The sequence below is a fragment of the Trichoderma atroviride genome, chromosome 2, assembly GCF_020647795.1.
Source record: "Trichoderma atroviride chromosome 2, complete sequence".
NCBI lineage: Eukaryota > Fungi > Ascomycota > Sordariomycetes > Hypocreales > Hypocreaceae > Trichoderma > Trichoderma atroviride.
This window is the reverse complement of record NC_089401.1, coordinates 1,528,117-1,541,325: the sequence shown is the minus strand read 5'-3', so window position 1 is coordinate 1,541,325 and position 13,209 is coordinate 1,528,117. Positions and strand designations below refer to the sequence as shown.

The 13,209-nt window shown below is 52.0% G+C and overlaps 5 protein-coding genes across 5 annotated transcripts; 4 read left to right on the top strand and 1 right to left on the bottom strand.

Annotated features, from left to right (window-relative positions):
• Positions 1-193: 193 nt before the first annotated feature.
• Positions 194-559, top strand: TrAtP1_003255 (uncharacterized protein; the record flags this gene model as incomplete). Its single annotated transcript, XM_066111805.1, has 1 exon — positions 194-559. One exon carries the CDS (start codon positions 194-196, stop codon positions 557-559), a length of 366 nt encoding a protein of 121 aa, XP_065967884.1.
• Positions 560-796: 237 nt separating this feature from the next.
• On the top strand, positions 797-1,150 carry TrAtP1_003254 (uncharacterized protein; the record flags this gene model as incomplete). Its single annotated transcript, XM_066111804.1, has 2 exons — positions 797-932; positions 1,023-1,150. The coding sequence occupies 2 exons, from the start codon at positions 797-799 to the stop codon at positions 1,148-1,150; spliced, it is 264 nt and encodes an 87-aa protein (XP_065967883.1).
• Positions 1,151-1,654: 504 nt separating this feature from the next.
• TrAtP1_003253 (uncharacterized protein) lies at positions 1,655-4,569 on the top strand. The gene is made up of 3 exons (XM_014087787.2): positions 1,655-2,091; positions 2,229-2,298; positions 2,379-4,569. Exons 1-3 carry the CDS (start codon positions 1,963-1,965, stop codon positions 3,536-3,538), a joined length of 1,359 nt encoding a protein of 452 aa, XP_013943262.1. The 5' UTR covers positions 1,655-1,962; the 3' UTR covers positions 3,539-4,569.
• Positions 4,570-4,592: 23 nt separating this feature from the next.
• On the bottom strand, positions 4,593-5,981 carry TrAtP1_003252 (uncharacterized protein). The gene is made up of 3 exons (XM_014087786.2): positions 5,478-5,981; positions 5,090-5,395; positions 4,593-5,015 (listed from the first exon to the last, which is right to left on the bottom strand). The coding sequence occupies exons 1-3, from the start codon at positions 5,679-5,681 to the stop codon at positions 4,866-4,868; spliced, it is 660 nt and encodes a 219-aa protein (XP_013943261.1). The 5' UTR covers positions 5,682-5,981; the 3' UTR covers positions 4,593-4,865.
• Positions 5,982-6,347: 366 nt separating this feature from the next.
• On the top strand, positions 6,348-8,255 carry TrAtP1_003251 (uncharacterized protein; the record flags this gene model as incomplete). Its single annotated transcript, XM_014087785.1, has 1 exon — positions 6,348-8,255. The coding sequence occupies one exon, from the start codon at positions 6,348-6,350 to the stop codon at positions 8,253-8,255; it is 1,908 nt and encodes a 635-aa protein (XP_013943260.1).
• Between the last annotated feature and the right edge of the window lie 4,954 nt (positions 8,256-13,209).

Below are 13,209 nucleotides of genomic sequence, written 5' to 3'. Positions count from 1 at the left end.
ACACAGTAGTTTCTGCTAGTAGCAGGTGTAGATTGTCACCATAATGCAAGCTTGGACGACACCGGAACTCAAAAGCCTTGGATGCATAAAGGAAACAGTGATTGGGGCACATGGAATGCGAGGGCGAGGCGAATGATTTGTCTCGATTCGACAATGGCAACACGTCTCGCTGCACTCGGCTGGGCGACGGCCAATGCCAAGAACCGGCTCGGATCACCATCGGCGCCGCCAGCAGAGGGGGGGGCCAGGCTCGTGTCGTGAACACGCAGACGAGGAAGCTGCTTTGTCGGAAGCGAAATGGCGGAAAAGGGCGACGATGCCGGGTTTTATTGCCTGCAAAGACATCTTGGTGCCTGGTAGGGCTTACGTAGATTACAACGATCTGGCAGCAGGGCACTTTGCAGTGGTGAAAACGTGGATTGAGCAAATTGATCCTTTTTTCTTGCTTTTCGCGAGATTCCAAACCGGCTGCACGTGTCCTGTGCCCGTAACCGTCGCATTGAGAGCAGCGCTTTGCACCACGGGTGGCCTGGTTCTCCATGCTGCCTTGAAGAATTGATGACGTTTCTGGATCTGAGAAAGCAAGCCACTGCTGTGATACGTCAAAAGGCACAAAGAAAAAGAGAAGATGAAAAAGAAGCCGAAAAAAGGTACTTCTTTGCAGCGTCGCATGGCGACCAAGGTTGTTGCAAGCTCCATGGGTAGCTTCGTTTGCATTGTATTGGATCTTCTGCAAGGCCCTGCTCCAGTTCGCGTTCCTGGTACGCGGCCAAGCACCGTCCATCAAAGTATCGCCATGGTGCATGCCACAGCTAGCGGATACCTCACGCCCGAGTACCCTGTCGGTGAAGCGCAGGTACCGCGATACCAGCCTAGCACCGAAATACCGCGACCAAACCCCAGCCCAAGCCCAGCCTTGGAGTCTCAACCTGGTAGCGTCCCATTTTCCCCTTCACCCTTTCCTCTCCTCCTTTCCATTGAGCTGATGCGTTTTTCCCTCCCTCTTGCTTCCTTCCCACCAGCCATTCACTCATTCATCCACAGGCAACAAAAGCCAGACCGGCCCATCCCATCCCGCACGCACCCTGCGAATCGAAACCAACGAAAACTGCAGTGGCAAACAAACTCAGATCCAGCAGCAATCGCGTGAGTCCAACTTTGCACTACTGCACATGCTAACCGCTGGGTGCCTGGATGCGGGCGAGGCCACGGTGCAAAGGAGCGCGGCTGCCGGTGTGGGCGTCGCTGCGTTGCGTTGCGCTGCGTTGCGTGGCGCGGTGTCGCCGGTTCCATGACGGCGGCCTTCCAGTCTGGGCCGCGACTTTGGCACCGCCTGGCACCCGCCTGGCACCCGCCCGGGCTGCTCGCAGCAGGCGCTGGCGCGCTGTCTTCCAGGCGCTGCAGTGGACAACTTTTTGTGCAGCTGCACCGCCTAGCGTGTCCGGTCCAGCGCGGCCAGGCTAGTGGACCGCCCGCCACTCAGCGCTGGACAGTACACGGGACAGCCCCCAGGTTGGCTTGACCGCCCGCCCAGCCCCTGCCGAACCCCTGCTGGTCGCCTCAGCAGACTTTGCCAGGCCCCGAAATCCAGCGCCCCAGCCCAGCGGCCGGCCACTCACTCACTCCTTCGTCCTTTTCTGTCTCGACGCTCTTCCTCTGCATCTCCGTTGCCATCCTCTCCAGCACCGTCACTCGCCTCCATCCCCATCGCTGCTCCGCGCCGGAATGCTTGTTTCATCACGTCGTCGCTGACTGCTTGTATCCTTTTGGCCCTTCCCACAGATACCGGCCCTCTAATTTTCCGCCCCCCCTGTCCAGGGGCTGCCTTCGTTGCTCCCGAGCCTCGTCTGCCGACCGTTCGCCCGACCGGAAGTAGTCGACGGTTCTTCTCTCACCCTCAGTCCTTGATCAATCCGAACCTCCATCGCGACATCTCGAGGAGCCCTATCGCGCACCGTAGCCATGGCTTCCTCGTCGTCCAACGTCGTCGGCGTCCACTACCGAGTCGGAAAGAAAATCGGAGAGGGCTCCTTTGGTGTCATCTTTGAGGGCACCAACCTGCTCAACAATCAGCAAGTGGCCATCAAATTTGTGAGTAGCACAGCCGAGTCTATAGCTTTCAACTCTGAATGGCGGGAAATGATCGCGTCTTTCTTCGTTGTGGCTTTCGATTTTCGATTTTCAATTCAATTTTTTTTTTACCTCTTTGCTGACCTGTTGTCTCGCAGGAACCTCGGAAGAGTGATGCACCACAGCTTCGAGATGAGTACCGCACGTACAAAATTCTCGTCGGTTGCCGTAAGCTATATGCCAGCCAATTTGCACTGACCCCAAATGGCGTGGGCACTTGGATAACTAACGAGACGCGCTTGTTCTAGCTGGCATTCCTAATGTCTACTACTTTGGACAGGAGGGTCTGCACAACATTCTGGTCATCGACCTGCTCGGCCCTTCACTGGAAGATCTTTTCGACCACTGCGGACGCCGATTCACAATCAAGACTGTTGTCATGGTCGCCAAGCAGATGCTTTCCCGAGTCCAGACGATACACGAAAAGAACCTCATCTACCGTGATATCAAGCCTGACAACTTCCTGATTGGACGACCAGGCACTAAGGCATCCAATGTCATCCACGTGGTCGATTTTGGCATGGCCAAGCAATACCGCGACCCCAAGACCAAGCAGCACATTCCCTACCGTGAGCGAAAGTCGCTGTCCGGTACTGCCCGTTACATGAGTATCAATACCCATCTTGGGCGCGAACAATCGCGAAGAGACGATCTGGAGGCCCTTGGTCACGTCTTCATGTATTTCCTTCGCGGTGGCCTTCCCTGGCAGGGCCTGAAGGCTGCCACTAACAAGCAGAAGTATGAGAAGATAGGGGAAAAGAAGCAGACTACTGCCATCAAGGATCTTTGCGAGGGCTTCCCTGAGGAGTTTAACAAATACTTGACGTACGTCCGAAACCTCGGCTTCGAAGATACCCCCGACTACGACTACCTTCGAGAGCTCTTCACCCAGGCTTTGAAGAACGCTGGTGACGTCGAGGATGGCGAGTACGACTGGATGAAGATCAACAAGGATTCGGGAAAGGGGTGGGACTCGATGAAGAATCATGGCGCCGCATACTTGCACAACCCAAACGCGCGCCCCGGTCCTTCTCAAATGGAGCTGCACAGTGGTCATCGTCCTGGGAATACCACCTCTCAACAGCAGGCTCCGATCACCGTCAGCCGTTTAAACGCCGCGCAGCCACCTCCTCCATCGCCGATCAAGCAGATGGGGAGCAAGAGAGATCGACCAAACGCCCAAGGCGGGCTGCAAGCCCAGCGCATGAGTGGAACAGGCCTTCGCGAAATGGGTACCCCGACTGGCTCAACCCAGGCCCAGTTCCAGAACAGCACCCAGAACCTGCCTCAGCCGATAACGACCCAGCCGGGCCCCATGGCGGCCGCGGGCCAGCCTAGCGGACGACCTGCCGAAGCCCCCCCGCCCAGCGGCTTCCAGAAATTCATCAAGACTATTTGCTGCGGTTAAAGTGAGCGTTTTTGTTTCAGCGAGTTTTTCGGGAATTTATTTACCATGCATTGGCCGCGACATTGTACCCCGACAATTTTTATGTCGACCGCCCCCCCTTAATTCTACTGGAGATTTGGTTCCTCAAAATATATACCTGCCGGCACGGCGGACAGTTGTTCTCTAGATCCGAGCAACCGTGTGGCTTGGCCAAATACTCTACATGGCAATAACGAGCTGCAGGGCCTTTGACTAGAGAAAGACGATGGACCGTTTCAAGGCGACGACGCTCTGGTTTGGAAACAAATAGCGAATCGATTTACTCCATACATTCACCACTTCCATGTCATAAACACCTACCACTCAATAGAAGAACCGCGACACTGATTGGAGCACAATGTCCATTATGACCAACCGAGCAGGAGTTGAGAGAGAAGAAAAAAACGACAGACGGATACTGGTCTTGATTTTTAGCTTGGACTTGTTTTCTTTTTTTCTTTTGCTCTTTTTCATTTTTTTTCATTTTCTATTTCATTATTTCCTTTTTTTTCCCTTATGTCTGACATTCCATTACGACACCATACTACACCACTTTCGATGTGCAGCGCAGCAAGGCGCAGGATGGTCACGAAGGGCAGCAGCATTGGGTCTGGTCCGGGTGTACTTTTCTTTTTACTCTTATTTGCACCGTCTATATAATAAGTCTTGCGAGATTTGCGAATCATGGAGTGGTGGAGAATGAGATAGAGATGGGACAGGGGAGGGGGGAGGGAGGAGAGCGAAGAGCGGGCAATGGAATGTGTGTATAGAGACGAATTCGAGAACAGTAGCAGCATATGGCGTGAAACAGTTCAGAAGTTGGCGGAGCTTTTTGTACGGAGGGCGAGAAGATGTCTTTTGAGAGCTTGGGATCCGTCATTAGGTAGGGAGTTATTCATCGGTATACCTTGTAATGGAATTAGGATTGTCCAAAAAGAAAAAACGAAAAGAACAAAAAACAGGCGGCAAGACGAGTAGAGAGTATCAAAAAATAATTGGAGCAATTACTATCGAACTTTTTTCTTTTCATTTCTTTCAATCTTTCGTAACTAAGGTAGGTAGGCTTCGGATCTCGCATTAAGTAAATTGGACACCTTCAACTCTTTTCTTCAACCCTTTTCTCATCATGTATACTTGGCTATGCACAATGACTGGAATGTTGCCTGATATTTAAATCGGAAAAATGATGCAATTGGTATCATATCCCTTTTCGCCAATTCCACCACATTTGTCTTGGCAGGATGGTTTTTCTTTTCCCTTTCTTCGCTCTATGTTTGCTCCCGCGTGTTTATTTCAATTTGCATCCATCTCAAGTAAGCTTCTGCTTAATAAAGAACGAACGCAGATGAGAGAGTTGCCAAGCGCAGGTGGCGCCGAGGATGACGAGCTGAATGATGATCCATCGAATGACGCGGGCGTTGGTAGACTCGGATTGATCTCTGAATTCGGCCTCTCGCTCCTGTAGATTTACACAAGTTTTTCGATTAATTATAGGTCGGGAGGCAGAGTTACAAAAGGGGAGGGATCACTAACTCTCTGGAAAACTTGCTCCCTGCGAATGTCGTTTAATCTAGCATTGAGGTCCTTGACGCGAGTGGTGATGTCGTTCAGCTTGTCCTTGTCGTCGCTCTGAATCTGGCTGGTTTCGCCAATCACCATGTCGAGGCGCAGCTTGATGCCGCCGTTGGGGTTAGACATGGAGAGCCAGCCCGTGCGGCCGCTGCTGGAGGAGGGCATGAAGCAGATCTTGTGGTCGCCGGCGTCGGCGGCGGAGAAGGTGAAGCGGCCGGAGGAGGTGCCTCGCTGGGAGACGACACGGTGGTTGTTGTCGAAGATTTCCTACACATGGCATCAGTTGGCGATGTTGATTGACATTTTCATTGGACGATGGAATATATGTTTCTTCTTCTTTTGCACATACCTCGACAGTAATGTAGATGCTGATGCCCTGGTGCTGCTGCCACATGTTCGCCCTGTCATCCCACTCCTCGGCGGAGTAGTGGCCCACGACGAGCGTGTCCTTGGGGAGCTCCTCATAGAAACACTTGGGAGTGCCTCCGTCGACGTAGAAGTACAGGGCCTGCGCCGCAGCCACAAAGGTTGCGAGAGAAAATAGGGACCTCATGTTGGCGTTCGTTGGGGAGGGGAGCTCTGTTTCGTTTCCTCAGCAGTGTAATTGGGGCCACCGAGTTCTGATCCGCTCCCAGTGTTTTGGTTCTTCCCGACAGAGGCAAAAAAAGATGTTATTCTCTACTAGAGAATTGCAATTGGTGCCTTGTCGCCTTGCTGAGGAGGAGGGAAAAAAAAAAAGAAAGGATGCAATTGCCGTCAAGCCTCCCTTCGAGATTTGTACGATGGTCGCTTTCCGACTCGAGTCCCTCTGCGGGAAAGCTGCCACGTTCAAAGAATCCAGGGGTCTGCGCAGCGCAAGAGCAGAGTCACGTGCTTGCGACAAGCCGCCCAAACGCGCTTTTCCAGAGCGACGAGGTTTAAACTGTCAAGCGGTAATCTATCCATCAGCCTTGCGCTTTGACTGCTGTTTTTCAATCTTTAAACTTTTCCCTCCTCCTCTTTCAATCATCGCTGCTTTCAAATCCAAACATCGCACACACCCGACCGCGACGATCGTCTGTTACTTATCTAATCAAATATTCTCTTTCCGACGTAACACTTTACTTTTTCTGGATTTCTACATTTCAAGATCATAAAGCGATGACGGCATAAATTCTTCCCCGAAACGCTTCTCGCATCTCACAACAACGCTCTCACGATTACAACCTCCGAAATCACAATGGCATCCTCCGACGTCCGCGATGTGCTCAACCTCCCCGATGGCGCTGCCGGTGGCCCTCGCCCCTCCAAGAAGCAGAAGATCTCGGCGCCACGTCCCAATCTCAAAGGCCTTGCGCGCGAGGTTCACAATCTAGGCGGCGATAATCCCATCGCCATTGTTCCAGAGGTCACACAGTTTAAGAAGCGCCGCTTTGCTAGCCGCAAGCCGGTCGCACGATGGGAGCTGAGGCCGTTCCAGAATTCTGGGAGGACAGATGCAAGTCTGACCTTGAGGCATTGGAGGAGAGTTGAGGAGGGAAAGCAGCCTTCATCTACAGTGGGGGGTGGTGAGGGGCAGGCTGGAGAAGATGATGTGCCTGGATCAAAGGGAGAAGAGGAGATTGAAGATTCGTCATATGCCAAGTATAACGTTCAAGTCTCGGTGCCTCAGTACAGCGATGACCAATATCATCAAGTCCTGGAGAATCCTGACTGGACCAAAGAGGAGACGGATTACTTGATGGGACTAGTGCGCGACTTTGATATAAGATGGCCCCTTATATGGGATCGTTACGAATGGAGCCCGCCAGCTACCAACGGAGAGGCTGATGCTGATGGCGACGAGAGTAAGGCTATCGTCCCAGCTACCCGATCTCGATCAATGGAAGACCTGAAGGCGAGATACTACGAGGTGGCATCAAGAATGATGGCCGTTCAAAAGCCTGTCCAATACATGACACAGCCTGAGTTTGCGCTGCACGAGCTGATGGCTCATTTCAACCCTCAGCAGGAAAAGTTGCGCAAGGATTTCGCGCTCAATTCCTTTGGGCGATCCCGCGAAGAAGCTCGCGAAGAGGAGTCGTTACTACTAGAGATCAAACGGATATTGGCTCGAAGCGATAGATTCAACGAAGAACGGAGGGAGCTGTATAACCGCCTTGATTACCCCCATGCGGAGCAAGACATCAATACCTTCAAATCATCGACGGGCCTGCAGACATTGCTTCAAAACTTGATGACTGCTGATAAATCCAAGAAGCGAAAGTCAATCATGGGTGGCGAGGCACCTACAACCTCTGGCCAACCTACACCACAACAGGCAGCTCCAGAGACTGCTAGGCGTGATAGTGCCGCGGCTTCTACTGGTCCACGAGACTCTGCGCCAGCGGCGGCACCTGCTCCTGGCAACAAGAAGGCTCAACAGCAGCAGCAACAGCAGCAGCAGCAGCAACAACAAGCCCAACAAGCCCAACAACAACAGTCTCAACCACAAGAGCGCAAGAAGCTTACTGAACAAGAGGAGATCATCTACGGAGTTACACACCATGAACGCTTAGGCTCTGGTCCTACATTCCGGACAGAAAAGATCAACAAGCTCTTCTCTCACAAATCAAACCAGCAGCAACTGCGTATCACCAATACCCTCAACGAGCTGGATGTTCCTGCTAAGCTGGCCATGCCTACAGCGGCAACGACCCACGCATTCGAACAGCTTCTGGCGTCTGTTAATAGCCTTCTCGACGCTCGTAAAGTAACGGATAAGATTGACGCGGAGATCAAGCTGGAGCTGGCCAAGAAGGCGGAGCGCGAAAAGGCTGCCGGTCTCCAAGAAGAAGCCGAGAAAGCGGAGGACGCCGATGGCGATGCCAAGGACGACACGGCTGCTGCAGATGAACCTTCCAAGGAAGAAGACAACCAAGGCACCACTGAGGGAGCTGATCCCGCAGACGAGGAAAAGGGCGACGGTGAGGACGCCGTGCCGTCTGACGAAGCGGCAGCCCAGCCGTCTGTGGAACAGGACGACGATGATAACGACAACGCGGCGGACAATGGCAAAGATGAAGAGCTAGAGAGTGCAGCTCCTAAACGAAGTGCTAGTGTATTGAGCAACACAAGCGATAAAGCTGCAAAGAGACAGAAGAAATGATTCATCTTTGCCTTTGGTATTCACAAGTACCGGTACTTGGTTTTACGCGCCCATTCTCCATCTTCATCATACTGCATTCATTAGCAGCGGGAATTGATGATCCCTGTTTGTTCACTTGATTATTTTTGGGAGTGAAAAAAAAAAACAAGGTGCCTGGCGTTGAAAAACGAGATTTCATCTACGAGAGATGTTGCGGAGTGTGAGAACCCACTCCTAGCAAACAAAAGGCCCATATGCGTAACTTGTCCCCCGCATGAATGGATTCAATAAACCATCAACAGCATTTGTTTTAGCGGCTATTGATAACAATCCCCCCCGGGCTATATGACGGCGCTTGGGCGGAAATGAGCATACACATGAAACCGATTCGCTTCCCCTATGTTGAGGGTGATAATGTTGGGTGGGCGCTTCTGTTTGTTTAGAAACAATATTTTTTTCTTCTTCTTGTTTCTTACGAGGTTAGCTGAAGCCCCCTTCTTACCTGCTTAAGCGAACAGAAGCGCCCTCGGGAAATACCTAGAAGAGATGCTGCAGGTTCCCAACGTACAGTGACGTCTGTGTGGGCGCGCGAAAATTAGAAAGGGGGGAGATAGAGGCAATTCACACATGTGCGGCGCGTAACCGCGTATTAAGACGTGTATGGAGCAGAGTTATCAGAATACTAAACAGGTTATGGGGCTTTGACTGGGGGGGAAAGACGAATTGATGAGGACAAGTCCGGAGAGAGGGACGGAGAGAGGGATATGATAGCGTCTTTGACGGGGTTACGAATGATGTTACAATAAGGCTCATGCCGTTTTCAGACAGCTGCATTGAGGCTACATCTTAATATAGCAACCGATATATAAATATAGCAACAGAGTGCTTTTTCTAAATATAACATCTTTGCCCCTGGATCTCGCGTAGAATAGAAACGGGGGATCGAGATGGCTATATCTGGACTTTTACGAACTAGCATCTGGAAGAGGACCCAGGAGAAGATGGAGGGGCGTGGATGAAGCGGTACCGCGAGCGTGGAATGGACAAATATTGTGATGCTTGCATGGGACTCTCTCGCATGGCATGCCCGTCGGTGGGACTTTTGATATGGCGGCAGGGGAAGTTGACGAGATGAGACAGAAATAGAAACAGCAAAGTAAGAATCACCATGTATCTGCTCGTCCCTTTCTGCATCAAGGTGGAGAAAGAAATGAATGTTGGCGTCTCCAGGATCACGATAAATGGTTCTCGCGGGCGGGTAAGAGGGTCGGTCCCCTCGAATGGTGTTTACTGGATGAACCATGGAGAACGAATGGGGGCCATTATGCAAGGTCCCAGGTCCCAAGACGATGCCTTGCATGAGCCTGATGATAAAAATAGGCCGGGTGCCACCCTCCTCCTTTGTTTTATTTATATACTTGCAACTACCGCTCAGGGGTGAAGCAAAGAATTGAGATTCGAGAGCCAGAGGTTGGAGGGCAGCAGCAGAATCGTTCTAGAAGTTGACGCGCCTTATCGCCAGCGCTTATTAGTTAAGCGGCTATTTGGAGAGCGGCCATTGGACCGAGCAAGGAACGGGTGGAGAGGGCAAGATGGCGCTGGGAAGCAATCTGATGGCCTACCATTTTTGCTTCCTCACTTGCCCTGGTATGCTGCAAGTCTCTCAATGGAGAACACATCCGATGAACCCTGTGATCGGATGGCTATTTTTGGCCACGGCCTTCTTCAGACTCTCAGCGATGTGACATGAAGCTTCAGCAGTATCCGCTTGTTTTACTTTGAGTAGCTTGCTAAGTGCACAAGTAGGTGCCCTGCCGTGATTGGCCCCAAAAGTAAACAAGTCTGCAGTCTTTATAAAGAATGCACTTCGGTTTGGTATTCGCACTCCTGGCAATCCGATACCGAAATCATGCAACTTGGCAGGTTAACGAATGCTCGATATCTCCACCAACCTCGGATTTGAAGATCCACTATTTCGGTGCCGTTTTAGGTAGGTGCCTATCTGGGTGGTTAGCAAAGCACTGCCAGCTACAGTATTTCGTGGTACATAGTATAATGCCTGTGTACTGTAGTCGGTCGGCTGCTTGCTGAGGTTGGCCATCATCACCATGGTTGCTCCGTAGAGCATCTCGGCGTAATGCAAAAGCAAAGAAACGACTTCCCGCTCCCTTGCCCGCTGCGCGCTTGCAAAAACCGCCAACTTAATTTTAGCCTCGCCAAGAACAAGAAAAGCAAATCAGAGCACAGGCCCACGGAAATAAATCTTCAACCAACAACACACGCCCCAATCTCCACTTCTTTTTCCTTTTCCTTCGGTCCAGACGACGTTGCTGGAGCCTTTGTCAGCCTAGAGTCAGGTCCGAGACTTCAAACCAACAGCATCGCCGTCGTTTTGTCCTCCCGTGTTGCCGCTAGCAGGTGCAAACTCGCTCGCCGAGACAGGCAATAGTTTCGCAGACGGCGTGTTCCCAGCCCTTCTCCACATGGGACGTCTTCGTTGTGCCGCAACCAGTGACTGCCAGCACACGGCTTTTGCACTGCTGGTGCTTGGCCGCGGTATCCTGTAGCAGTAGCCGCATGCTGGCCGAGCTTGGCTGGCATATGGCCGACCTTATATGCGGCTTAATGTTTGGCATCTCGCCGTGCGCAGGACAGGACCGGGCGGATGAAGAAAAGGTATACTAATGACCGCATTGGGGCCGCCGACTGTAGCTGCTCCTCCTGGAGCAAGATCCTGTTCAGTCTAGCATTTCCGAGTAGCACGCACTATGACTGCCAAAGGCCAACAAGGCACGCTTTGATATGCGAGTGAGGATGCACTCCCTCGGGTACCTATTCCCCTCTGGGGCTAGAATCTTCAGCCTGGCATCCTGCGAGCAGTTGGTCCGGAGCTGAAAGAGCCCCCGCAAGAAACCCAAACGACGGTTATTATCCTGTCACAGCAGTGTGACCTTGGTTATGTGGTAGCAAAGCGTTGCGCTACTGCCGGCAACATATGCCTAGCGTCTTCGCTGGAGGGTGGTTACGGCTTTTGCCGCCTCCATGTTTGCTTGCCATGGCCTTTGACGATCTGCCTGGCGAGGGAACGAGAAACCGCAACATCCGACACGGTGTCACAGCATAGTGATCACGTTTCTAAACGAAAAGAGTGCTGTGCTACCTGGAGTGCACGTTTGAAGCTGCCCACGCTTGTTGTGTTGCCAGGCGTGGTATTTGCAAAACACGTATCCCGCTGTTAGCTAGAACAGGGCAGCTTCGTCTGGCATCAATGTCTATGACCTCAAGAGATACGCCGAGACTGGGGTGACCATTGGTATTCGTATGCTTCCCTCTCTTTTAAAAGTCAAGACAACTTCAGAGTGAGTTTAACAAGTGCGCTTCTGCCCATGAGAAAATACAGCTCTGACGTTGATCCTGTAGCACGCTAGTTCTTGGATCTTCTGCTAGCTGTTGGAGCTTGCGGAAGGAAGTTGAATAGACTGCGTAGAATAGTCATCATAATGATGAGGTAAGGATTTTGTACTCGATCAACGGAGAGCTATACTTGTAAGTGCATAGCCGCGGAGGGAGTCTGCTGGATGGTCATCCTAGAGGATGTTGGTAGATTGCCTTTGATTGGCTGTAATCTTTTTTAGTTCAAGGCTTTGGCGGTGTGACATGCTCGCATGTTCGCAGGCAGGCGTTTCAAGCTGAAACAAATCACGAATTGTCTGGCCAAGCTTCCACATGCTGTGTCCGGCCATGGGTTTGCTAGGAGCCCAAAACCAGCTTTCAAAGGATGCCGTGGCGTAGAAGCGAACCGTACTAGCCATGGCCAAGCAATCCTTCAGGCTGGCCAGCCGTGCCATCGCCCAACAAGGTGGACGAGAAAAATATACTATAACGTGGTGATGAAAACGTTGCTAAAGAGAACTCGTATACGTTGTAGCTCCGCCTTGTCGTCGTTGAACGCAAAGGGGCTTGCTTGGTATTGTTATTACTTGCTGAACCTCAAGTCCCTGGCATGATACAACAGAGACAGCCTTGAGGAGCTCATTCTATTAAAGAATGATGTCGCCGTTGTCATGATTTGGGCCTGGCACAGTTAAACGGTATTTCCACATTAGATTTGCTTCCCGTCACGGCGTGCCACAGTCTTGAGAGGGCGCTGGTGTACTTTGCATTGAAGCGAAGGCCAACGCTACGAGTAGAGCGACAGCAGCTCAGTGATTGGATGAATGAATTGTGCTGTGGTAGTGCGGTCGGGCGTACGTGGTCTGACACAGCCGCGGCCGGCGGCGATACGAGACGGCGGCGCTAAACGCGGCGTTAATCCGTCCATCAAGTACAAGTAGGTATATGCAGGGTGCTAGACGGGGCACTCCTTACAAAAGTAGCCGTCAAGCTCCCATTGGCGCTCAAAAGATGAGATCGGACAATAGCCGATGTAGGCATTCTCTGAGCCTCCGTCATTGATTGTGGTAATTGAAGAGTACCTACCTGGGAATATCTGCTACCACTCGCATGGGAAGCCCTGGAGAGCACACGGGCAGCCAGAGGCAAGCTCTTAGACCTTGCTTAGCGGGGATGTCACTTGCTTGCACGGCACAGTCAGCAAGCTGATGGAATGGTCTCGGAGTCTCATAGGACAGATGAGTATGCAGTGCAGGCAATCCGACGGACTCTACTGTAGTAATGATTCCATGAGCTTATCCGTGAACCCTTGCCTGTAGACCTCGACTGAACATGGCTGCCATGGCGCCTGCTAGGGTTGCTGTCCCACTTCGATGGCAGAGGCGAACAAAGATCTGGGACGGATACCATTGTTCGATCCCGTTGTCTACCAGGTAATATCAAGGGCATCTACACGTATGGGCAAAGGACTGGCTTTGACAGCCGAGCTGGTGTGACGGCAATTTGCTGGTGCCGCGTATGAAGGAGCCCAAGTCAAGTCCGCGTGTGCGATGGTTTCGAGACGAGACGGACGCCTTGCTAT